This window comes from Colossoma macropomum, unplaced genomic scaffold (assembly GCF_904425465.1).
Source record: "Colossoma macropomum unplaced genomic scaffold, Colossoma_macropomum, whole genome shotgun sequence".
Taxonomy (NCBI): Eukaryota; Metazoa; Chordata; class Actinopteri; order Characiformes; family Serrasalmidae; genus Colossoma; species Colossoma macropomum.
The window spans coordinates 32,823,754-32,850,495 of record NW_023494806.1 but is presented as its reverse complement, the minus strand read 5'-3'; the positions used below and the strand labels follow the sequence as shown (position 1 = coordinate 32,850,495).

The 26,742-nt window shown below is 39.4% G+C and overlaps 1 protein-coding gene across 1 annotated transcript; it reads right to left on the bottom strand.

The window, feature by feature from the left end:
• Positions 1-1,803: 1,803 nt before the first annotated feature.
• Positions 1,804-22,838, bottom strand: naaladl1 (N-acetylated alpha-linked acidic dipeptidase like 1). Its single transcript, XM_036598390.1, has 19 exons — positions 22,488-22,838; positions 21,442-21,614; positions 17,446-17,567; positions 14,507-14,626; positions 12,807-12,999; positions 12,637-12,730; positions 11,982-12,086; positions 11,619-11,704; positions 10,914-11,033; positions 10,655-10,740; positions 10,493-10,556; positions 8,820-8,887; positions 7,810-7,901; positions 5,731-5,824; positions 5,327-5,408; positions 4,776-4,949; positions 4,480-4,567; positions 3,763-3,855; positions 1,804-2,843 (listed from the first exon to the last, which is right to left on the bottom strand). The coding sequence occupies exons 1-19, from the start codon at positions 22,682-22,684 to the stop codon at positions 2,657-2,659; spliced, it is 2,238 nt and encodes a 745-aa protein (XP_036454283.1). The 5' UTR covers positions 22,685-22,838; the 3' UTR covers positions 1,804-2,656.
• Positions 22,839-26,742: the final 3,904 nt, after the last annotated feature.

Below are 26,742 nucleotides of genomic sequence, written 5' to 3'. Positions count from 1 at the left end.
AATTTGCTGCCCCACCATTAAAAGTATTTGCACACTGTAGTTAGCTTCTATTTTAGAAAATCTGCCCCTCTAAACTTTGTGAAGCTTTGAACCGTCTGAACAAATCACACTCAAAATGTTACACACTGGCGACATCTGCTGGCCAAGTGCTGTAAATACATCACAGTAAATACAGCAGTTTGTAATATCCTGAAATAAACAAACCTAAATTTTTTAAGAATATGTTGTCCTTCATATGTAAGTCACCCTATGTTTATATTTGAATCATATTCATTATACAATTTGTGTATAAAAATAAAGTAATAAAATAAATATAAAATAATGACATTCTCTAGAGATACTGTCTTCTGAAAAGACCTACTATTATCTCAATTATCAATTATCTCAATATTTACTTTCACAAAGTCTAATAACTCATTATTTTGATGGTAAAATTACAAGTAGAATTTTTCTGAAAATAGGTATTTTTTGCATCTTTTGATGTTAATATTTTCAAATATTTTCAAAAATAAGTAAAATAAGTCAAATTATTTTGATGTAGAACCTCAAACTTTCAGCATTTTATATTTAACTTTTTACTTCATATCCTCTCAATATATCATAAAGATGATCACCATTACAACAATTTCTTTGACTATTTACTTTATGTATATATTACCATGGAGTATAAAGAAACTGTTGAAATTGTCCAATGAAGTCACAACAGCTGTAATGCCGATCATCTTAAGAGTAAATATAGGTCAGTAAACAGTAAACACAGATTTGTAGAGTGTCACTTATGTGTGTTTTCAATAAATCATAGCTGGAAACATCATCATTCTGTACTGTTGTTTATTATCATTACAGTTATAAAATATTATTTTAGACGGTCAATTTTTTGGACACATTCAAAAAAATCTAAGATACAGAGCCCCACTGGTGAGATCCTGTATAAATAAAAATAATGCGTGGCCATGACTTAGTAAGGCGTGGGAACAAGATAATTAAGTCATGGCCACGACTTGGTAAGGTGTGGGAATGAGACTCTAATGCATGGCCACGACTTGGCAAGGCAAGATCTCAGTCCCACACCTTACTAAGCCATGGCCACGACTTAATTATCTCGTTCCCATGCATTACTAAGTTGTGACCGCATTGTTTTAATTTATATGGGATGTCAACATCAGGGCTCCATGCAAAGATGATACTGTTTCCATATAAAATATACATCACAGGAAAATTATACCATGATTTGTATAAAGAATATTTGGCAGTTGCTCCAGTGTCCTTTATCATTACATGTTTTCCCTCCTCTAACACAGTGAATTCATTTCACCATCTAATAATCCACTCCAGATAGAGCTGCATCATTTATGACTGTGTGTTAGATCAGGGAAAAAGCAGGGGGTCCACAGTCCCTTGTTTTAGAGCAGCTTTATATGGTGAAACGTTCACTCAGCTAGTCGACTCTTGCTGGTTGCATGAAATATAATTTCCATGTACTTTGATAGCTGCATGAAGCAATTCAGAGACAAGGCCTGTTTAAAGTCACATGTAGCTCATTTCATTTCTACACCGCTATAAAAAATGATTTGTTTACATTTGCATTTCGTGTCTTCTGTTTTATCGTCTTTGTATCTTTCTTCCAGCAACTTCATCCACTGTAATTTTCATCCTTTGGCTCTCAGTAGAACAAATGCCACAAAAAGCTAGCTCGCTAGTTAGGCTCACTCATTACCAACAAATAACCATTTGTGTTGAAATGTTATCGTTTGATGTGGTTTTGATTAATGAAACTGGTCAAATTCAGTGCTGGGGCACGAGTATTCAGACACTTTTGCTTTTGTTATTTAATACACTTCTGGTGCATATTTCCATTTCAAATTTGCTAACATCTTTTGACTTTGTACTTAAAAATATGAACAAAAGTATGTATTCATAAGCGAAAACAAAGAGAAAGAAAGGTTTACACATTCAATCCCAACAACACCATACCCACAGTGAAGCATGATGGTGGGAGCATCATGATATGGGGCTGCTTCTCGGCAAACGCTAGTGGGATATTACACATCATTGAAGGAAACATCAGTGGAGCAATGAACCTCGAGATGTCTGATGAGAATCTCATCAGCCAAGAAAGTGGGAAGAATGGATGTTTCGACAAGAAAATGACCCTAAACATACAGTCAAGATAACTCAAGACTAGCATCTAAAGAAGGTGAAGGTGATTGCATAGCCAATCTCCTGATTTGAATTCCATTACAAATGAATTCCACAGGTAGCTACTTCTTAATCTGCAATTGCCAATAACTGCTTGCCAACAAAGCAACAATGATCAATTTGTGGTGTCTGAATACTTTTTAATTTCTAAATGTCTGTTTATACTTATGAATACATACATTTTTATTCATATTCAAAGTCAAGAAGCATTATATGTATAGATTTGACATGTATATATGCACTAGAAGTATGTTAAATATTTAAAAAATGTCTGAAAATGTCCCTTCACTGTACATCACGGTATCACTGTTCCAGATTATATGTAAGATAGCAAATAGTTTTTGCGACTATTTTCAAATACACTGCAGGAGACCTTATCTTACATAATGCAAATGAAATTGAATGAAAGTTTCAGCATGTAAATCCAGCCTCAGATGAGCTCAGTGAGTGGGCGGAGCTACTGCGTGGCATGCGCTTCAGCGAGAGTGTGCGCAGCGCCGGAGATGGCCTGTGTGACGATGGACAGGTGTCTGTGAGCCTGATCCCAGTCCTCCTTCAGTCCAGTAGCCTGGGCCTTCTCTACAGCATCCGCCAGGCCTGGAAATGTGGCCACTTCCGACGACCTGGACGCCCAGATCACGTGCCTGGAGGAATAACACAGAGCATCAGCATTACAGCTTCCCTATAGATAGTTTTTATGACAATTTGGTATGGTACAGTCTTGAATTTCACGCCCTTCAGAGCACTTTGGAAGCACTTTGCTTGTAGCAGCTTTCAAATGATGAGGGAGTTGACAGGCTTAGAAGGTGAGGATACTGTAAACTGAAAAAAATAATGTTAACGGCCACTACTGAAAACCCCTAACTTGTAGCTTCACTGTCTTGGAGTACAGTTAAAGACAGTGATGCACAAATTGTGTTAGCCATTCATGACAGAACCTGCTGTGCTGAGAATCATCCACCATCCAAATAATAGCTGGTCAGCAGTGGTCCTGAGGTCAGAAACTGACTAATGATGAATAGGGTTGAGAAAATTGTGCAGCAATAGATGGACTACAGTCTGTAAATGTACACCTATATAGTAAACTTTTAATATTGTTATGAATCTTTTTTTAATAAAGTGGCCAGTTAGTGAAAGTGCAAGGTGGGCATTTCTAATTAAGCGGCCAGTGAGTGAAAGAATTAGGTGGGTGTTTCTAATACAGTGGCCAGTTAGTGAAAGTACAAGGTGGGTGTTTCTAATAAAGTGGCCAGTGAGTGGCAGTATAAGGTGGGTGTTTCTAATAAAGTGGCCAGTGAGTGGAATGAAGGAAATACAGTGTGTCTCTAAGGGAATATTCATAATAAACAGATGTGACTGAGTAAGAAGTGTGACCAACATTAATCCTTCATCCTTAAAGGAGTAGCTCAACCAAACAGACTGACATGGCTAACAAAATAGATGCTTGCAGCCACCAATAGGCATGACGCTATTTGCATGATGCAAACTGGTGGCTATTCACTTTCCATGTCCCTACTTAATGTTCTTTGACTGAAGTGTTGCTCTAAGGCCTCTGAGCGATACCTGAATGCATATTTGTCTGGGAACGCCACTGGGTCCACGAATGCTCGGTCCAGCAGCATGAGCTGGTCATTAATCCTGCGGGCTTTCAGAGGCCTGTAAAACAGAGATACAGTGCTTTGTTACAGCAGGAACAGCTAACAGTTAAAGCTGCACTATGTAAGAAATGTTAACGTAAAAGAAGCGGCATTAACAGATAAAGAGAAAAAAACGCACTCTAAAATATGGTGTGCATGTTGCTCTGTAAAGCCTGAAATAATGATTTCAAAGTCAGTCTTTAGAAGTTGAGTCTTTTTGGACCACATCACACATCTTTACATATTAACATCACATGCAAAAAAAATCTCAAAAAGAAGTTCCGGCTCAATGTTTAGGTCTCAAAATGCAAAATCAGCATTATACTGATGACGTCTGAATGAACGACTGTTGCCATTGTAGCATCATCACTCACATCCTTTTAAGACATGTCCACCAAGTTTTGACTGAGTTCTATTTGAATGCTCTTTCAATGTGCTCACAATCAGATTTATCCGCAATTACACGTTTCCACCAGAGAGGTCCAAATCCCCAAAACTGACATAGTGCAGCTTTTAATTTTGTATTTGCCTTAGGAATCATATGTTTTATCTGTTTTGATCTCTTATTTTATAGCAGTCTCTTTGGTGTTGTTACTATAAAGAATAGACAAGGCTTTGGGCAACTAGACAAAACAGCACTTACGTTTCATTTACAAGATCTGAGCTGCGGATGACACTGTCCAGATTTGTGGCTGCATTTCGAAAGGACTTCACTGCCTCTTTTAGGGGCTCTGGAACAAGAAAATGTTTATTAGGCCACCCCAATGCCTGTATAAATGACTGTATTTGGGCTGCCTCCCGAAATGCTAACTCACTAGTGGTGAATAGCAGGTTATGGGGATCAATAAGCTGTACCTTGTTTTTATAGGGTTTACTGACATGGTAGTGCCATGGTTCTGTGTGTGGCGCTGCTACTAGTATATCAGTTTAATTATCTACCTATGGAGATGCTGTTGGCCTTTAGGTGTTCTTCAAAGTTCTCCACGGTGCCATTGAGGTAACCCTCTAGACTCTCAGCGTAGTCGCTGCAGTTGAATGGCAGCAGGAGGCTGTCGGCCAGTCGCAACAGGATGTTCCCCGCCGTCCTTGCTACTGTCTGGTGACTGGTGAAGCCTTCATAAAGAGAAGTGTGATGTGAGTAGGTGGAAAACATTAGTATGGATGTACGGCATCTTATGAAGCCTGTAATCATTTCCCACAGCTAATGAGTTGTGTTAGTTGCAGAAAAATGAAAAACATTGCTGTTTTGGCGATATACTCAAGTCCAGTCGTTCTCAAACTTTTCCTCAGGGACTCCCAGATGGTCCAGATAAAGCAAAAATGTAGATCAAATTAACAAAATAATGAAAGAAATAATGATAATGTGCAAAATGCATTGCTCAGGACAGAACCACATTCTTAGACAATGAATGAAACAAAGAAAGAGTTATGATGACTCAACAGGAGAGTTCATGGAACAGAAGGGAGCAAAGCGGCCTGTTTTGGCACACCTGGATCAATGAACCTGGATGCGTAGTCAAACGTGTCGTAGGCTGTGTGGTATGCTGGGTAGATACGTGCTCTCGTTTTGCTCTGAAAAAGAAACAGATAATAATACATAAGCATTAAAGCAGAAAGGAACGCAGGATACTGTAGGAATACTGTTTGGTGTCCCAATGTTGTTTTTTTAGTTAAGCATTGGATCTACGAGGCTGATATGAGTGATGGCAGCGTTCATCCATGAGGTGAAGTTCTGTTCATTTTTATAGTTCACAGTAAATAAACCCCCATCAACAAGTCTTGGTGACCTTAACCTCTTTTGGCAGGCCCCCTGGGGGTCATTCTGTCAGTGGAAAGGAAATCAACGACAACATTTTTAATGAATATAACCAAACAACAATGAAAGGCCTCATACCCGGTCGTAGGTGTAGGATATATCCATAGAGGTTATCCCCAGGTAATGGATAAAGGGAGCATAGTCACTTCCTGCTCCCGTCAGATATCCCACACTGTGGAAACAATCGACAACGCCCCCGATCAGAGTAGAACTTACTTTATGGTCATATATAATATCATATATTAATGCCATAAAATAATTTTAACCTTTACTTTCTCTTTCACTTTCTACAGTAAACTGGCAAAGCTCCAGACCTATGAATCACTAGTATACGTGGTACCATAAGGAAATGTACTAGTTACTTTCTTAATGGTGTCATTTTTAATGTAATAAGCAATAGAACACAAGGTTGTGTTATCGTGGATAATAACAACACTGTGATTTGGTCACAGGCACAAGCTGAAGACGAGCACAGCAGATCATCAGAGCTGTGATGGTATTCACAATAACACATGATCTCTATGGCTTATAGATTCCACAAAACAAAGAAAAAAAGTAAAGAAGCTCTGAACACTGTATCAAAAGTGCTTTAATATCCTTCCACTGCAAAAAGTAGTGCCCCTCTACATTACGAATGTTGCAATATCAGGTTCAGCTCAGCTTTTTCAGTATTTGCCAGATTAGTCTGTGAAGTATTTCATAGCCTATTTTGCTGAATTGTATTCTGTTAGTTTCTGGCTACTTCCAGTTTGTTTAGTTGTTCCATCATCAGGCTCACTTTGGGGCAACAGCAGGTTCAGAATTTCATGTAAGTCGCTGTCACAATCTTTCGTCAGAATCTGAATCTGAACAAATGATCTGCAGGTCAAATATTATTATTATTAAGTTATAAGTTATTGAAGAGTCTATTCACTAATGTAGAAACATAAGCTGTGTCCCAATTCAGGGCTGCATCCTTCGGGGGCTGCTTTTGAAGGCCGACTGCAGCACAGCGGCGCGACTAGGCTGTCCCATTTTGAAGGCTCCTTTACATGTGGCCGAGAAATGTGTCCTTCTGTTCCATGGCAACGAAGGATCCAACGAGTGGATCATTCGCCAGCCAACATATCCCGAGGTTCATTGCGTGAAGGATGGGAGAACATGGCGGCATTGGCAGAGGAGAAAACAGTGGCTGAGGAGACACTTTTAAATGTAAGTATTGGGTTTAAACTGAGTCGAATAGCTAACAGTCGACAGTTTGTGAATGAAGTGCCCTTGAGCAAGGCACCTAACCCCCAACTGCTCCCCCGGGCACCGTGGACAGGGCTGCCCACCGCTCCGGGCAAGTGTGCTCACTGGCCCCTAGAGGGGGGGGGTCCTCCAGCTAGTTGTGGCTCCATCCTTAAAGAACTTTAAAAGAACTTAACAGGAGTGGTGTTTCCTGATTCAACGGTAAGGGCAGGAACAGCGGAAATAGAGCCGGAGAGCAGACCGTCTCATTTTGGTTCCCCCTTTGCAGGTCTACGCCGTCCTTCGAAGGATGCAGCCCCTGAATCGGGGCACACTTCTAGTAATGTTAGCTGCAGCTTAGAGCAAGTCATTACTTAGCAAACGGTGCTCAGCGTAATGATGCAGTTATTGCGTAAAAATGGGTAGAACGCCTCTCAAGCAATCAGGTTGTGCTGTTAGAACAAACTGCTGTATAAAGTGAAATGGAAAAACCCCATGTTTAGTATTACTGTCATTTTTCTATACTATTTAATAGGGATGTAACAATACAACATGTTGTATTGTATCGCAGCATATCATATTGTAGCTTGTGGCTAGCATGTTAGCTTGGTCATCCCAACTGTTTAAAGCAATTACAAGAATTTCCATTCCGGTTCAAATCTGCACCTTTGAATGTAAAGGGTTGTTTTAGTTTCCACAAAACAAAACTGTTTCCTGATGTTTAGATCTTGATAAAGTATCTCTTCTTCTACTTACAAGCAAATGTGGCTTAGAATCTGCACTTTCAACAGACTTTCTCTGCTCATTTTAGTCAGCTATGAGTGAGAAGTCATTTATGCAAAATTGCAACTTGCTTTTGTTATCGCCGACAACTAGTTAGTGTTAATACAGAGAAACGCTGAAGTAAGTTCCCTAAAATACAACGGCGATAGATCAGAAAAGGCGTACTTTGGTATGTGTCCGTAAGTGGGGCTGGTTCTGTTGAAATATTTGATCCAGTTATCGTACACAGACACGGTGTTGGAACCTGCTGCCTTCACCTGAGAACGTAAATAAATGAAATGTTAGTAAAGTTACAACAAAATACTTTGTTGAGGTGGTTACAAAATATTTATATTTAAATGAAACAATAGTGTTATATGATGTATGAATAAATACATTTCCTTCAATTAACTTTCCATTAATCCAATCATCTGCTCAGCAACCAGTCCTGTGAGTGCTTACAAACAATATATATACATATATCTTTAATATTTATCTTTATTTAAATGCTTAAGGAATTTGACTTGGTGTATTGTATAAGATTAACATTGGAATTACACTTATATAAGTAAACCTAACCTTTTACTGCATGGCATTGCCTCATGGAAAAAATGAATTTTTGATTTTTTAATATTTTTTTCTTACAAAATGAGTCTTTTTTCTTTTTCTTTGGAAACCTCAAGGCTTTCTAAGTTACATATATGTGTATGTATATCCTTTTCTGTTGGAAGAAAACATTGTATCTACATTTATTGTGTCATTTTTTATATTGTTTCAAAATTTCATGATGACTGGACCAATAGAAGTGGTCCAAAATGACTTAGAAAAAAATCTTATTATATTAGCTTCCGTTTTGGAGCTTTTTTGGGGATACAAGGTTTGACAGTGACAATTGTTACATTCATTCATTGTTACATTTATTTTTAACATTCAAAAAGTCCTTTCTCTATTCAGAATACATCCCCCATCTGTTTATTAAATATTTCTATTAACTTTTAATAAGACAAATCATTAAAAAAAAACAGGTTTCATGCAGTAAATGGATAAATTTGATGTTTTATGCAAACGTGGCCACTGGTCTTTAAAATATAAGGAAATAATAACAGTGAAAGGAGCTTATAAATAAAGGATAATAGGAAAACAGATAAATATGTAATACATATTTGGGCATATTACGTTTGAGCTCAAACACTGACCTGTTTGGAGGCTGTAAATATAACGTTCTCTGCAATCGGGGATGCAGAAACTCGCAGAGTAGCATTAGCTGCAGGACAGAACACAGTATTACACTGTTTTACTGTCTTTTAAAGAAAGACTTTTAATATGTAAGAGAAAATCTCAAGGCATATTTTATACTGTACTCCTTTCATGATATTTTTGGTACCTAGCTATAGACTTCATGAAGATAATCCACATTTGCTAGTCTAGGTGTAAACTGATCCATGCTGTCTAAGCTCCGCCCACAAATGTAGCTAGTACTGTTGTGAGGTTGAACTCTAGGCTGTAGGGATGCTTCAATACCAATATAATTAACAATATATATATATATATAAACAGAAATTTAAAATCATTTCACGGGCTGGACAGGATTGTGCATACATGGGGTTTAAAGTAACCAACAACTTTGTGTCCAACCGCCATGCAGTCAGTAATTCTGAGTGAGCCAGACTGAGTCATTTGTTTATTAGCATTGCAGCGTATACTAGGCTTACATCACATATCAGTAGCTGGTTTTGGATGTTGGTATCTTTTTATAAGTACACAAGTGCTCACGGTATCAGGCCAATACCTGGTGTCAGTATTAGTGCATCCCTAAACTCATGATAATGATAATGATGATGATAATAATATGATTTCACAATATTATGATAAAAACATATCGGCATATTGCCCACTCGTTTATGTCCTACCCCAAAGGCTTAACACAGGGGTCTGCAACATGTGGCTCGTTTACTGCCCTGTTGCAACTCCACTGCAAAAAGATTTTTTGATTTTAATAAAATAAAGTAGTATTATTTATTTAGTAAAAATAAAATAATCCTCCTTTGCAGTAAAATAAAGCTCTGCTGGTCGTTCAACACAGTTTTAAACAATAATGGTCTTAAAGATCTGATATAATGTATAACTGCTAATTCACTCTTTAACCCTGAAGATTGGCGTGCAGACTGCTGGTCACCATAGCAATGCAGACAACAATCTCGCCTAACTAGTGCAAATCATCGATAATTTGGAGACGAATGGACTCCAGCTGGTTTCCTGATGCGTTTAATCTGAAATGAGAAACTGTCAAACACTAAAAAGTCCCAAAGCTGAAGTCGCTTCTCCTTTGCCAGCTACTTGTTCGAATTTTCCCGTTTCACCTTAAATGGTGCAGCAATTACATTAAGGGATGACACTATTTAAGGTGGAACAGGAAAATTCAAAGAAGAAGCTGGCCAATAAGAAGCTGACTTAAGCCTTGTGAAAAGCCCAATGTTGAGAGACATTTTACAAGAAACTGTTCTACTTTTGAGGAAAAGTTTCCTGTTGGAGATGCGAGAAAACACGGCTATAGCTGAGCTAAAGCTAAAAGCAGAGCAAAGTAAGTCTGTGTTTTCATTTATGTTATATTTTTAGTCTATACTAGTACATTAGCACATACTGAGACATATTTAATTTGTGGTTTATTTTTTGCTGAAAGGAGAAAATGGCTCTTCTTAATATTTGGGTTGCCGATCCCTGATTTAACGTGATTATTAGGTGGAGGCGTAGATTTACATACCCTGTCAGAATTTCTATACATCCTGCCACTCAGGCCACACCCACCAGTTATTTTGCCCAAAAACCAAATAAAGGTAAGTGTATAATACTGAAAGGACTTGAGTCTTACCGAACACAGAGATGTCCACATTGATGTAGGCCACTGTCCGCTGGCTGAGTTTGCTTATGTACTCCTGCAAATATCACCAACACGCCAACAATGTTTATAACAGTTTTGTAAATCCAAGCATTAATGACTGAAGAGTGGTCTTTCTGATGTTGGTGCTTTTACCTCTGCATATTCAGCAGATCCAATCAAACCGAATTCCTCCGCTCCCCAGCTTCCGAAGATGATTGTGCGTCGAGGCCTCCATGTTCCTTTCAAAGAGAAACAGGTCTTAAATTCTAAGACTGACTAAACACCTGTCATTTAATACCTACTTAAACCTGCCTAAGCCTGAATCATTTCAAGTTAACTCAAATCAACTAGCTGCTGTTCATTATTCGCTACATTATGGTTTATGGAGTCTGAATGAATTTAAACAGCTTACCTGCTTTCACCCTTTGGCCCAGGATTCTGCTGATCTCCAGCATGACTGCTGTCCCACTGCTGGGGTCAATGGCCCCGTGGACCCAGCTGTCTCTGTGGTTCCCATATATCACGTACCTGTCTGAACATGTCAAAACATACCTCAAAAATACATTGAAACATAGAAAAGGCAGAAATGACAAGTTACATAGTGGATATACAGATTCTTCTTGCTGGGATTTGGGTGGCCAAATGATATGCATATGTTTTTCCCCAAATTCCCTCCGATAGCCCTGACAGAGAGGTCATAACCCAAACATTCACATCAGTGTTACGTTACTGGCACTGCACTCACTAACAATAACAACACATCATGCAGCCATGTCCATTAGCAGGTTTGTTATTCCATTAGCATGAGGTTGATTAGAACAGGAATGCTGTTATTGTGGGAGTTCTGGCATCAGCCAATTACAGAAGATCATTCACTTCACAATTATTACTGTCAGACTGTAAAACTACACACACTGCAGATTCACACTGGATTAAAATCACTCCACAATTATTACTGTCAGACTGTAAAAACTATACACACTGCAGATTCACACTGGATTAAAATAACAGATCTTTTTAGTAGTCACTAAAACTATAGTATGTGTCTAGGACTGACTAATCCGGCTCCAGTAAGGCATAAGTTAAAGGCCAGTCAGATGGTGCTGAGCCAGCTTACCTGGCTCCACGCTGCCCCAGATCACTCCCATCACATTCGCAGAGTCTCTCAGCTCTCCGCTGTTGTATACATCCAGCTTCACCTCACTGGAGGGCAGATTGACAACTAAAAATCAAAAATCAATCTTCCCAGAAGAGTGGAGGCTATTTTAGCCACAAAGGGGGACAACTCCTTATTAATGGTTTTGGAATGAGATGTCCAACAAGTTCATGTAGGATTGAAGGTCAAACGAGCACATACTTTCTTTTCTACAGTCACTGATAACTTCTCTGGTTTATGTTTTCACCTATCAGTCTCTTGAGCTGAATCAGGTAAATTAGTGCAGAAAAAAGACAAATTTGCTTGCCTATTAGGACCCCCTACCTGTTGCTAAAGCGGGATGTGGAAGTGAATCCTGGTCCACCAAGGTTGTACACGCAGGGAAAGGAGCCTTGCCAGTCCGCAGGAGCTGCAGCTCCACCAAGCTCGCTGTAACACGTAACCACATGCAAGTTTATTGGGCCTTTAAATGTAAATATTACAAGTCACTTCAGAATCGAAGATTCAACAGACTCACCACACGACACACAAAAGAGATTATCACAACGGTTATTAACACAATAGTATAATCACTGTTATGGTGCAGGAAACACAGCCTGGAAGATCAATTAGACCAGCAGAAGAACTTATATTTATATTTATATTGTTTGATTTTGTTTGATTCTACTGTTACTATGTTCATGTAGTTCTGTTCATTTCAATCCCTTTGTGCTGTAAATGCTTGGCTGCATTGAGAATGAAGGACACAGTCAATGTATTTCTGAGTGAAAATAAAGATTGATCGATTGATTGATTGAAAAATTAAACATCAGTGCAATGATTTGCTTCCTGAAAGCCAGGAGCAGGAAGGGGCGGGGCTAAACTGCTGCAGGACGAATGGATGGTCCTTTCTAAGCATCTTCATGGTCGTGTCATCACAACCACGATGAATTCAAAACAGGCTATCTTTGCAAACGCACTTTGACAGCTTTCGACTCACCAGATTAAGACTTGGGCATCTTCGAACCCTATTGGCTGGATCGGAATGGGTGGAACGCCGTTGATGTCCGTCTCAGGAATTCTATATGTGTCCTCTGAAAACAGGAATGTGTTGGGTGAGCTCCAATAAACACAAATGATGGCAAGTAATGAACACTAAACGCAAGTTACTTTTAGCAGCCAGGTAAGGTGTTAGTAGGTCTCCAAAGTCACCGTTGTAACTTCCTCTCTCCACGCCAGATGGAGGGAGGTACCAGGAATGGGGGTACGTCTCATTTTCATCGTTCATCAGACCATCGTTAATGTCGTAGGGTTCTGTGTAGACAAGCACCCCGACCACCCCGAACGGAGCCGCATTAATCGCCTGTACAGTTAATAACACAACAGGTACATAGACAACAGGTCAACAGACAATTAAAAATGAATATATAACATGCAAAAAGTGTGATGCTGCGCAGGGACCTTTGGTTTTCTCTGTTACTTTTCCATTAAGTTGGCATTCCGACTTAAAACTATAGTTTAAAATGTTATTTGTTTCATTATGCAGCATTTCGTGGTGCAACATCATATCGCTTAGCCTTATCTGTTTGACAAAATACATGATTTTATATTGTGTTTATGTCTTTGTGTACATTGAAATACATTATACAACCACTGGGAATCCCTGTGGTGTCACCCAATCATCACTTCTAACCACTGTTCTGTAGGCTAATAAATACAACCAAGCTAGCATTACTGTCACTCTTACATCGGTTATTGAACAAAATCATAAAGAAGACAGTGATTCTGTGAGCCAAACTGAGCAAGGAACTAAGCTGCTACCATGCTGACTTCAGCTTTTAGCTCATCCTTTTCATCTGATGAGTCATTTCTGCCATTTAAGTAATCCATTCTCTCCACTGTGGGGATTTAATGACAGTTACTAAAGTTATACAGCTTCAATAAAGTATTGGGCTTCATAAAACATTAACATTAGCTATATAGCTTCTTGCATTTACCTGCTAATGAAAAAAAAATCAAAGCAGCCCCCTCAAAAATGCTGACTTGTATTAAAAATGGCAGTGTACATTATGACGGGGTGCTGGGAGCGGGGAGATGAAACATGATATATTGGTTAATATTTTTTCCCACCTGCTGCACGGTGACATAATCAAAAATCAGAAGAAGGTTTATAAGGTAAAAGTCATTACTTTTGATGGATGATCACAGGGAAGAGTAATTTTCTCTTATGTCTTGTTTGAACCGGAAACTGGTCCTTGGGTCCCCCAGATGGTCCACATTTTGCTCTATGTATTGTGGGTTGGGATGGAACAAACTTATGGATTATCTGGGGGGCTCTGAGGTCTACATTTGGCCAGAACGGCCAGAATAGCATTCTGGCACCCTCTGTCCTGCCAGAAAAGCCAGCACAGACAAGCATGGCTGGTCACCAGCAAAACTAGCATATGTAGTGTTTTGGAGGCTGGTATGCTGGTCAGTTAATATGTTGGAAGACAAGCATGGCTGGTCAGCAGCAAAACCAGCATATGTTGTGTTTCGGATGCTGGTATCCTGGTCATAGGTTGATCACCAGCAAAACCAGCACATGTTGTGTTTTGGATGCTGGTATGCTGGTGAATCAGCATAACTATGCTGGGTGACCAGCTAAATGCATTCTATGCATGCTGGTGTTTTTCAGTAGAGTAGATAACTCGGCAGGTGAAATAAGGGTCAGTCATGTTTCATGCACAGACACACCTGAAAAATGGCATTTTAGTTTTTTAGTACTATTTTCACTCTCTGAGTTATCTAGAGGGTGCTAGAATGCCGTTCTGGATCATCCCAGCCAAATATATTCCCTGGCTTTGCGTTTGAACTTTCAATTTTCTTACTTTTGCCCCTCGTCCTGCTCCTCCATATCTGACGATGGCGATGGTGCCGCTGAGGTCCATTGTTCTGTTCAAAAGCTCGTAGTCGCTCACTTTCCCCTGGTAAGCATACACCAGCCTCCCCTGAACACAACACAGAATTATAGCAGTAAAGGTGCAAGACAGATTGATAGATGACCAAATCAAAGGTCTTGGTCACGGTCATAAGGTTTTATGTTCATGTGATAATCATACAAACCAAATAAACACTATAAAGCATTATTTGAACAGCTTGCAGTAACAAGAACTAGTTAGAGTTTAGATGAGTGAGGTTGATTTTATTGTGCTGTAATATATGGTGAATTACAGTAAAGTTGTAACAGCTTCAAAGGTCTCTCACGACATTCCACAAAACAATAGTGTCTATTAAAAAGACTATTATCATCCTGCTATCTCTTACTCTATAGCTTGAGTTACACTGAAAGTGTTTCTTATGGTGGAAAGGTGAAGTTTCATAAGAACTGTTCAAAGAGCCTACGTGGAAGATAAGACGAATGACTGAAGGAACAATTAGAAAGATGGCTAAAAAATAACGTCCATTTATGCCTTCATGTAGAAACTAGGAATGGACGATGTGGACAAAATATAATACTGCAGTTTTGTTGCTGTACAGTGTCCTCCACAAATAGTGGCATCCCGGGTAAACATCCTTTTGACCTTTTATCAAAATATTAACAAAAATCTAACCTTTATTTGAAGTACAATAATTAAAACTTATCACAAAATAAATACAGAACCTCTCCAGAACCCACAGATTCTGAGGTCCACGCTGTGGACTCTCCTCTTCAGCTCATCTCACAGGTTTTCTATGGGGTTTAGCTCAGGGGACAGTGAACCATTTTTGTGTCGATTTTGAGGTGTGTTTTGGATCATTGTCCTGCTGGAAGATCCGACCACGGTTTGTGCGTCCTGGCTGAGGCAGGCAGGTTTTGATTTAATATCTGCTGGTATCTGATGGACTCCATGATACATTGTATCCGAACAAGCTGTCCAGGAGCTTTGGAAGAAAAACAGTTCCACAACATCACATGTCCACCACCATACTTCACAGTGAGGATGAGGTACTTTTCTGCATGGCTATCTTTCTGTCTACGCCAAACTCACTTCTGATGTTTGGTGCCAAAAAGCTCTATTTTCACCACAGAACTGAGTCCACTGACAGTTCCAGTAACATCTGGCAATTGAATTTGTTGGTTGACAGCAGAGGATTACATCTGGCAACTTCCCCAAACAGCTTGTGGTTATGTAGGTGGCATCTGATTTTAGCTTGGAAAACATTCTAACCCCAGGACCTAACTAATATCTGCAACTCCCCATCTGTGATCCTCAGAGATTCTTTGTCCACTCGAACAATCCTCCTCACTGTGCGTGGGTCAGTACAGACATACATCCTCCAGTTGTCTCCATCTCCAGTTGTTTTAAACTTCTTAATTGCTGCCCTGATACTGGAAATTTTCAACAGTTTAGCTGTTTTCCTGCGGCCATTTCCTGATTTATGCAGCTCACTGGATGGATGGCTGACAAAATTTGGCCTGTGAGTGACCTCATATGGGTGGCATGGTGGCGCAGTGGGTAGCGCTGTCGCCTCACAGCAAGAATGGCCTGGGTTCGATTCCCGGCCGGGCAACCAGGGTCATTTCTGTTCTCCCCGTGTCTGCGTGGGTTTCCTCTGGGTACTCCGGTTTCCTCCCACAGTCCAAAAACAGCCAGTCAGGCTGATTGGACATGCTTAATGTTCAATCAGCCTGATTGAACGCTACCTCATTTACCCCAGAAAAATCGTCAGAGAGATAATAGTACTGTAACAATAATACATAATAACACAAGGTAAAAGTATAGAACTGGGATAACATGCATAGTAAAATATGGATTTACTTGTATTCAAAACTTATCCATACAGAAATCTGGCAATATGCCTATATGGCAATATTTGGATGTCAAATGTGTAATATGCTTGAGTACATATAGATTTCCTTTATATCCAACTTATATCTGTCACATATGGACCTCTACATGACATATATACCAACTTATTTGAAATTGGCCATTTTTTTAAATATGGGAAATATATTTCAGTCAAATATCAACATATATGTGTAAAACATATTTAATAATACATCATAGACATGGATACATGGATGAAACATCCATATAAAGTATATATTACTCATTTGTGCCAGCTTCATGTTATATAAGGTTTTATAGGTTTTTATGCATCTTCTTAGTTTATTTAATTAGTCTAATAGCTACATAATAATATAATAATTTAAATGTGACATTAATAAAACACATTTCAATAATTTAATATGTATAAAAACAAACAGATAATATAGCAACAATACTGACTGTACTGTGATGTATTCAACCACATATCAGACATATAGATCAGTGTGATCCATATATTATGCAAATATGTCCAATATTTGACAGTTGCATATATGTACACAACATATATGTATGTATTTTTTTAAACATATGCCTGACCTTTTATGATATATGTGCATATATGGCCATATATCAGATTTCCATATGGGTAGCCTTGTAATTCGCTAATCAGAACCTATAGACAACAACTCTGAATGTCTTGATGTTTTTTTCGTACACTCTCACATGATATTTTTTTATAAAACAATTATCCAGCTAGCATGTCTCAGCATTTTTTAACAGAAAATTTGCTAACTCAACATATAACACTGCATTTATGCCTATTTTCATCATAACAACTTCCAGTAAATTATTATGGGCTATTTCATAGCTATGTATTGGAGCCGTTTACTGATTCACAGACAGTAAAACTCCACTGCCTGTGAGTGAACCTGTCCTTATAAATACAAACTGCCAGCTGTTTCTAAACTGACTCACATCTTATAACATTAGGCCTACATACAGCCTTGGAACTGTACCTTGGCATGTCCAGCAGGTCCATAGGCAGCGTATGGCTGCACCACCTCTGTGTCATTCTGCTCTGGAGAGTATGCCGTCTCTTTCTCCTGCACTGTGTGCAGCACAGTATCACCAGGATTCACTAAAATGTTGAATAAAAAAAAGACAAGTTAGGAATTTTTTCTACATAATTATTTATGAGATTACTACTCAGGAAACACACTATGTCATCCAGTTTTCCTCAGCCCACCCCAGGCCTAGAGACACTTACATTTACACCAAAGTTTGGTCAAATTACATGATTTGTTGGATGAAGTGAAAATAAGCTCCACACGGAACATGCTTCTGTACATTTTAATGCATAATTCCTGTTTACTTGCTGTATTTGACAAATAAAACAAAATCTAACATGTTCAATATGTTAAGTTAGGCTATGTTAAAGCTACACTATGTAAGTTTTGTGGATTAGGAGACCTCTCTGGTGGAAATATGCAACATGCGGAAGAACATTTTGTAACATGGGTTGCGCTTTGGTCACCTTGCCCAAGCGGATAAATCTGATTGCGAGTGTGTTGAAAGAGTATTGATTGTGAAAACGTGGTGGACGACACGTCTTCTGAGGAAGACCTGCATTTAAGACCTAAACATTGGCGTGTGCGTGTGACATTAATACTAAAGACGTAAGACTTGGTCCAAAAAACTCTGGAAAAAACTATTAGCACTCGAGTAAGGTGTTTGCTGCGTCTTTGAGCACGAGGAAACCCACACCAGCATGAATGCACATATGGCAGGAGTCATAGATTTCAAAACAGGAAGGGAAGAAGTTTATATATATATATATATATTTTGATATGATTTTTCATTTAATCAGCTTAGTATTATTAGAAACAGGCTAAAGACACAGAAAGGGGTGCCTTATCTCCCAATTCCAGAGACGTCTTTGAGAGGACTTACTTTTTTCAACAGGCAAAATGTAAAATCCCAAACTGTTGGCTCTAAATATCACAGCTCCAAACTAATTCTGGGCTTTTTTGTACATCTCGAGGCCCTTTGTTACAAACATCTGGATTTGTTCTCTATTGTTCAAATTACCTGATAGACTACAACTACAATAAACACTAGAACTTAACCTGCATCGCAGCTTGTGAGACAATGCTGAGCCGATGACTTAGGCAGTGGGGAAATGTTCGTTAGTGCACACAGCATGTAGTTAGAACACTCATGAATAATTGACTATAAGTAATTGAGTACAGTGTCCATTAGCACTTGGACCCGACAAAATATTATTCAACATTCACATGGAGGTCTGTCACGTGTGCAACTGGGTCATTTTCCATTTTGAGTGGGAAACCATGAAAAAAAAAAAAGATGCCTAAAATATTAGGCCCAGATCCAAAAGTCAGTATGTACATTTATAATACTTTTCCCAAATGATTCTCTGATTTTTCTTTTTTTATTATGTTTCATAGTCGCTCTGCATCTGTAAAACACCTCATCACAAAAACAATTTTCAACATTTGAGAAACCATTTTTAATATAAAACAATATTTTTAAGAGGTTTAACTTCGGAATTTATATGAAGCAGATTCCTGTTCATCATTAAGGTTAAACTACATAAAAAATATGTATTTTATTTAAAGAATTCATTTGTCACTAAGATCCTGGCCACTGGTGTTATCAGAACTCATATTACATTTTAACACAGTATTAATCAGCTCTATTAAACTGCTTCGGGTCGAGGCTCATCAGAGAGGAAGCAGCTCAAGGCCTGAGAAGGCGAGTCCACACTTGCTCACTATATTTCATTAATTTATTAATAATTTTAATATCAGGCAAATATAAAAATATAAAGTTTATCAGGCAACACATAACATCTATGTGTTTAATTACCCAGCTTTAATGGCTGGGTAATTCAAATTTTGTCAAAATAATGCTGTATATCATTTTTATTACTGATTTAAATACATAAGGACACCTGACCAACAATGAGTCAGCCAATTTACAAAATCCTCAAGAATGTCACTGGTGTCACAGTAACTGGTGTTACACCACATTCATATAACACCAGTGACTGTAAAATATGTTTGGAATTAAGCTCTCCTTCCTGCATTTATGATAATAGGAGATGTTAATGGACATAGTAAGATTATTTAGTTTTAGGATGAATTTTTTTATTTATTTATTTTTTTAAATCACCTGAATTCCCACTCCAAATGGAGAATGACCCAACTCTGATCTTTCATGCATTCACATAGGATTCATTTCTCCTACTACAATACTGTCACTTTGGCCAAAGGCAACACACAGTTCCTGGTAGTGCCTTCTGTCATAAGTTTATCAGAAGGCTATCATAAGTCTAAGCACAGGGAATAGTGCTGAGTCATATCATCTACATGCTGTGATACCGACACACCATGACATGCTTTTCAGTTGTAGTGATATTTTTAGCAGTGTATTTGTACTATGATGAGCGTTGTATCCATAATAATGTTCATAAAATAGTGTTCATGTTTCCAGTAAGTTCTGTTTAGATCTTTTTGGACCTAATGGCTAACAGCAATGTTGGTAATTTACTGGGTACTTTAGTTTGTTTTGAAAAATCAGTTTAAAACCCATAAATATTAAATATTAAAGTTTCTTTCTGGAAATGTTTAACCAGTACAATATTGTATATTGTAGTGAATATTCCTTTAAAGGACTCACATCATGGAAAACCAAATTTTCCTAACTATTTTTGAAACAACAGAGTTTGTTGTAGTATGTAAACATTGTTTCAACACCTACTATTCACCTCCCAGTCCATACAGTCCACATGTGTGCAAAAACAGCATATATTGAATTCTTTGATTCTGTGAGGTCATGAAAAAACAACTTAACAAAAACAACATAAAACCACCTATTTGGACTACAGCACTTTAGCTTTGCCCACTCATGCTGAAGTTTTAAGGAGTGTTTCAGCCTGAACTGCTTTTCGAATGAGGCAGCCAATCAGAACAGGGTTCATTTACATACATTAGGCACAGTAACAAAACACACACACACACACTTTCTAAGCTGCTTATTCTTCAGGGCCACAGGGGGAGCTGGAGCCTATCCCAGCGGTCACTCGGCAGAAGGCAAGAAACACCCTGAACAGGTTGCCAGTCAGTAACAAAACAGGCTGTTTAATAAATTTAATGTAAAGGATACAGAGAGGTTGGAAAATGGTGAAGTATCAATGAATTACAACTGTTTTTGGTGCATAAAACAAGACAAATAAAGAATATGTGCCGTTTAAGGCTTACAGTGCAACTGGACAGTAGCTTAAAGGGCCCATATCCTAGTTTTTTCTTGTATTCAAGTTTTCCCCCAACCAACCTTTTAAGGTTTTATGTATGACAGTCAAACAGTCATAATTCATTTTTACACGACCATTCCAACCTCTCTTTATTCCTGACTGATATATGTAAGTGGGCTCTGCTCTGATTGGCTGACTTGTAAAAAGCCAGTCCAGGCTGAAACACTCCTTATGACTTCAGTGCGAATGGGCAGAGTTAAACCTCTGTAGGCTGAATGGGCAGATATATGGATATGCATTCATGGCATCACAAAGACAAATTCAAAGCAGGCTGTTTTTGCAGCTTAGTTACCATATATGGACGGCACGGACTGTGGGAGTGAATGGCACAGTTGTTTAACTTCTGTTAGTGTTTTCATACAACATCAAACTTTTTTAAGCTGTCTGGTACTGTGCTTGAAATGAACTAAGGACTAAGAGGAGATTTGAGAGTATATACGTCTATACTGGGCAATCCAAATAGTAATTACAGACCATTTTCATACATAATCCCTCATTTTACGGCACTTTAAGGCATTTTAAGGCTGTATGTTGATGCCTCTTTAGTTCATGCCCAAGAGCGCTAAGGCCTAGAGTTGATTCTAGATGTGCTGTTTGCCAAATATTAAAGACTACCATAAAGAAATAAAGAACAATAACAGCTGATTTCTGGACTAACAGCAGTAAACTCAGGACTCACCCACAGTGACCTTATTAGGCGTATCTTTGTTAGGAAAGGACAGATAGACCCTGTAATCCTCCCTCCATGCAGCGTCCAGACCACTATCCTTATCCTGCCACCTTTTCAGCATGAACTCAACTGTAGCTTCATCCCCAACAGTGGTGGCCATGTGGGGCACCTTGGTTAGCTCCCTATAAGAAAAGAAGGCCTGGTCATTCTTAGTTTACCACAGTTTTGTTGCTATATTAAAAATGACTCCCACCAATCATTCAAAATATCTGTAGAATTTAATCATGAATATGTAAACAAAATCATTCTGAGTGGTTTGATGTGAAATGCTCCACTGTAGAGAAGCTTACTGACTCAGATTTCTTTACAGTGGTGGTGATGGGAACCATATGTTGCAATGTCTACAACTCAAATATAGCCATTTTATTTACCATCCAATACCACCAGTGAACCTACATGAGTCTTCTGAGTTTTTATATGGAGCCTTGACGATGGTAAAATAGTCGTATGTTACAAAAATATGCTTTCTTTGGAAGTATTTTACCTTATAACCACCTATATGTACCTGTCTGCCATGAATGGTTAAAAAAGATATTTTTTAGGCCAAAATCTGATCTCAAATCTTACGTAAAACAAAAAAGCAGGCACCAGGAAACCTATTCATTCTTGTACTAACTTTCTGTGAGGGAGCTTTTAGAGGCATTAAACTCCTCTGACGTCTGGTTCCTACCACTATCACTGTAAACAATTCTGATTCAAGCTCTCTAGAATGGAACATTTCATATCAAACCACTCTGAATGACTTTGATTACATATTAATGATTCAGTAATGCAGAAATTTTCTAAAATCCATGGAATTCATATTTCATTCAAAAGACACATGGTGGTGTAACAATCATCTCTCATTCACGCCTGGTCTATCTTGGCTTCCATCAGCTTTGGTATTCATGGCGTTCTTTTAAACCCAAACGAAGTCACAAAGCCCTGATGGTCATTACTTTGAATTCACTCACTTGACCATTTAATTGGGAATTAATGCCCAACTCACTACTCACCTGAGGTTCTCCTCGATCCTCACGTTGTCCACCTCAGCAATGAACTTCTGGATGAAGTCCTCATCCACATCATGAGACAGTTCCCGCACCCACCCGGGTGCCGAGCTGCCCTTCTGGATGCCGAAGTGGCCGATCAGGATTCCCACCGCAAGGACGGCCAAGCCTGCGAAACCAAACAACAGCAGCTTCTTCAGCATCCTGGCGGTTCCTCACCACAGCCTTGCCAAGGAGTTACCACGTCTGCTGTGAGCACGGATTTGTGTCCTTCCAAACAGAGCCTGGTGCTTCTATGCTGGAAGGTAGTGTTGAAAGAGTGACGTATGGAATGTCATGGTTATGGTCAAGGTCAAGTGTCGAGGTACGATGAACAGGTGATCCTAAAAAGCTCATCCACGATAAGGATCAATCTAGCCACATCATAAAGTTTACTAATTAACAGAGGGGGGTTAAATTGCATAAACTCATGTTCAAGTGTAAGTCTTGTTACATCAATGAAACCATGGCTCGAGTAGAATTATAGCATAGGATCTTAAACTTACTGACCTCTTTACAGTGGTGGTGATAGGAACCAGGGGTCAATGATGTCCAAAACACAAATATAGCCATTATAGCCACCAGTGAACCTACTGAGTCTACTGAGTTTATACATCCAGTACATTTATCTACACTGAACTGAAGTTTGTTAGGTTTTATTCTCCTTTTTAGGGATCATTTTAGCTCAAAATGTAGAGGTAACTACAACAATAAAGCAGAACAGAATAAAGTTAAATACAAACAAATGAGTTAGGAAGCAAATATGAAGAGCTAAAATGGAACCAAGGAACAAGTAGATTCATTTCATCACCAAGAAGTGGAATTATTATTTAAAAATGCCCAGTAAAAGTCCCTCAAACTGTATTCAGGTGTATGAAACTGAGGAAATGCACTTACTGTCCTCCTCTGTGGACTTTTAAGTTGGACTTTACCCCCATGAACAAAACACAGACAGCCGGTAAACACACACTAGCTCTGTTCAAGCGAACGGCAGCCTTTACAGCCTGAGGACATAAACAAACCATCTCCTTCTCTTTTAGCAATTTATAGCTTTTAAAATGAGCATATTTCTATTTCTAAGAGTGTACTCATGCTCTCAGGGGTCTGCATTTTCTGAGAGGTCACAGTGTAGCACACATGAGCCTTGTGAATAACTGCATTGCTTTTGTTGTTGCTAGCTTAGCTTGCTAACTAGCTCAGCAGCAGAGATCAAACTAGAGGTTTACTTCAGAAGGCAGAGTCTGAATGTACTGCATGCTGGTCTAAGCTGGTCTGAGCTAGTTTACGCTGGTATGCTGCTGGTTTAGCTGATCATGCTGGTTGACCAGCATACCAGCATCCAAAAAACCTCATATACTGGTTTTGTTGGTGACCAGCATAATAATTTCCATTGCTGCTGACCAGAATACTGGCATCCAAAGGACAATATATGCTAGCTTTGTTGGGGACCAGGCATGCTGGTCTATGCTGTTATGCTAACAGGGATGTAATGGACAAAATTGGTCCTTTATCAAATTGCAATAAGTTCTGCTCCCGAAGTCTATATTTACATCTACTCAATCCCTTAGTGCTCCAGAGAGTCAATTAATGCTAATACAGTAATGGAAAAGCCCTTAAGATGACATCAGGGATTCTCTCAAGAGTAAGTGGTACATTGAAAAGGCCTTTGAAAAAAACTGTATTAAAATAAAAACACTAAACCGTCATTGTTGTTTACTGAAATGTACAACCAGAGTGTCTTTTAATAAGTAAATGTATTTGGAAGCAGCATGGACGAAAAACATTTTTAGTTTATGGTATTATTTACTTTACATATCATTGCTGTCCAAAAAAAAACCAAATATATTTTATATTACGCGGACTAAAGCCTTCTTATAGTAACGTACATTAAAAGTAAAGAACATTTTTGCCAAACATGTTGATAAAAACAGCATGAAGCTCATCTATGCTGATCTGGTGCTGAAGTAGCTGATCACCCTGTGTGGTCATGCTGGTTGACCGGCACACCAGCATCCAAAACACGCTGGTTTTGCTGCAAAGTTACTATTTTTGGAGATACATGTTTTTCTATGGACGGTGGTGATTTGTACACACTGTACATATATATGATATGTACATACTGTACATATGTATATGTTGTGTTTTGGATGCTGGTGTGCTGCTCAAACCAATCAGCATAAACCAGCTTTATGCTTGTCTACGCTGTGTTTCTTTAGCAGGGTGTGTATGTGTACCAAAGATGGAACACATTACCGGTAAATATTCGTAAGGCTCCTTCTATCACTGATATAAAAAGCAGTTAAAAATGGAATTTTTTTACTTTGGCATTTATCTGGCTTTTATTATTTCCCATACATTTACTGGAATGATACTTTTATAATATTTTCATATTATTTTTATTCATTTACTTTTATTCTATTTTTAATTTTTTTTAAGATTATTTTTTGAAAGGGTAGATTACAGTGTGTTGGAAGTGTCTACCCAGAACATCATGACAACCTAGCAATGTTGATCATGGCCCTCCAGCAACACTTTGGGGTATAGGGAGAGTGGATAAGCATGCTGACGGCAGAGCTGAGCACAATGGTTGGACAGGCATAGCTGGCATTTGAGAAGGCTGTGCAGGAAGAGTTGGCACGTGCAGATCACCACACCAGCCAGCCGTCAATCAGCCGCTGCTGACGCAGAGAGGGCAGAACTCATCCTCGGCGTAGAGACGCTAAGGCGGGCAACACGGTGCTACACAGCAGAGGAGCTTGAAGATGAGACAATGTGGCGAGTGGCCCCCAAGCGACTTGTGTGCTGACGATGCAGGAAGAAGGAACATGGTGCCAGTCAATGCCTAAGCCAGTGGTGCAAGTGCAGCCTAGATGGAAAACAGTTCACTGCCCTCACTGACACTGGCTCATCGGTGTTAATGTCAAAATGAGAGGGAGGTGGTGGTTCCTGATCATAGTGGGGGGTCTTAGCTGAGTGCACGAGTTCTGGCTCGCGCCTATACAGGATGCATGCATACTCGGGCTTCATTTCCTTGCAGCGGCCAGGGCCATGTTTGACCTCAGGAAGCTGGGCTTGGAGATGGTACAAGCAAAGCTGGTTGCGCCGGTTAGCAGCAGAGCTGAGGCAGAAAGTCACGGCTCCCTGGCACTGTGGCCTTCATTCTCTGTGGAGGAAGCCACCGCTGAATATGCAGTGTCAGAGCTGATTGTGGGACCTCTGGGGGCAAGGTATGCTGTCAGTTCGAGGGCACCATGGCTTTTTGCAGGTGAAACCACCAATGTTGGAAGAGAGCCCTCAGTGCCAGCGCTAGTATATGGATCCCCAAGGGTTGTGGGCAGTGCACAGAAGCAGCACCCTCACCAGCATTGGCGATGCAGTGGACAATAGAGAGTGCCGCTGTTGCTACCATTCTCCCCAGAAGCATCAGACTTCATGCTGTCAGGAGTTCCGCCACACTGATGGATAGAATGCCCATAGAGCTGGTGTTTGTCTGTGGATGGAGAGATGCGCACCTGGTGAGGGGTACGCCGAGAAGCCGCTGCACCAAGGATGTGGTCCAGGGAGAGAACTGTGGACTCCGGGCAATTTGTTCGGACTGTGTGGATCACTGGGACGGATGCACCTTGGAGAGGAAGCTGTGTGGTGTCCGCCACAGGCCCCACGTGGCCGTGAGGAGCTTAGGGGGTGTGGCCATGCAAAGTAGTTCTCTGAGTTTGCCATACTGGGCATTTCTTGCCGCCTTTTGAAATACCTGTTATTTAAATGAGCATTAAAAGAGCATTTGCCAGTATGCCCAATGTTTTCTGCATCTTCCTCTACACCACATGTGCCAAGCTCCAGTCCTTGCAGGCCAAAACACCTCATACTTCAGCACTCTGCCCCATTAAACACATCTGCTCATCAGCTGATTAGCAAGGCCTTCATGAACTGAATTCAAAGCTTTAGATGAGGATAAACGCTAATCTCCGCAGCACTTTGGCCCAGAAGGTCCCCAGTTTGACATGCCTGCTCTACACCTATGCTACCGTATTATTGACATTATCTAGATGATATTTTTATGGCCAAATACAGGATTTGAGTGTTCAGAAAAGTGTAGTAAAACTTTTCCCATCTTAACTCCCAAAGCATAGCCATAACTCTAAATATTCTACATCTAAATATCTGAACTGTCAGAAAGTAATTTAGTCAGTTCGAAACTTTTATTTTGAAACCCATGACAGCG

Excerpts from the sequence above, each read along its gene's own strand:
- naaladl1 (XM_036598390.1), bottom strand. The coding sequence starts at position 22,684 with ATGCTGAAGAAGCTGCTGTTGTTTGGTTTCGCAGGCTTGGCCGTCCTT. Across the intron at positions 10,557-10,654 it reads GATCTGCTGAATATGCAGAG|GAGTACATAAGCAAACTCAG; the intron begins GTAAAAGCACCA and ends TGATATTTGCAG. Across the intron at positions 4,568-4,775 it reads GGCCAACAGCATCTCCATAG|AGCCCCTAAAAGAGGCAGTG; the intron begins GTAGATAATTAA and ends TTCTTGTTCCAG.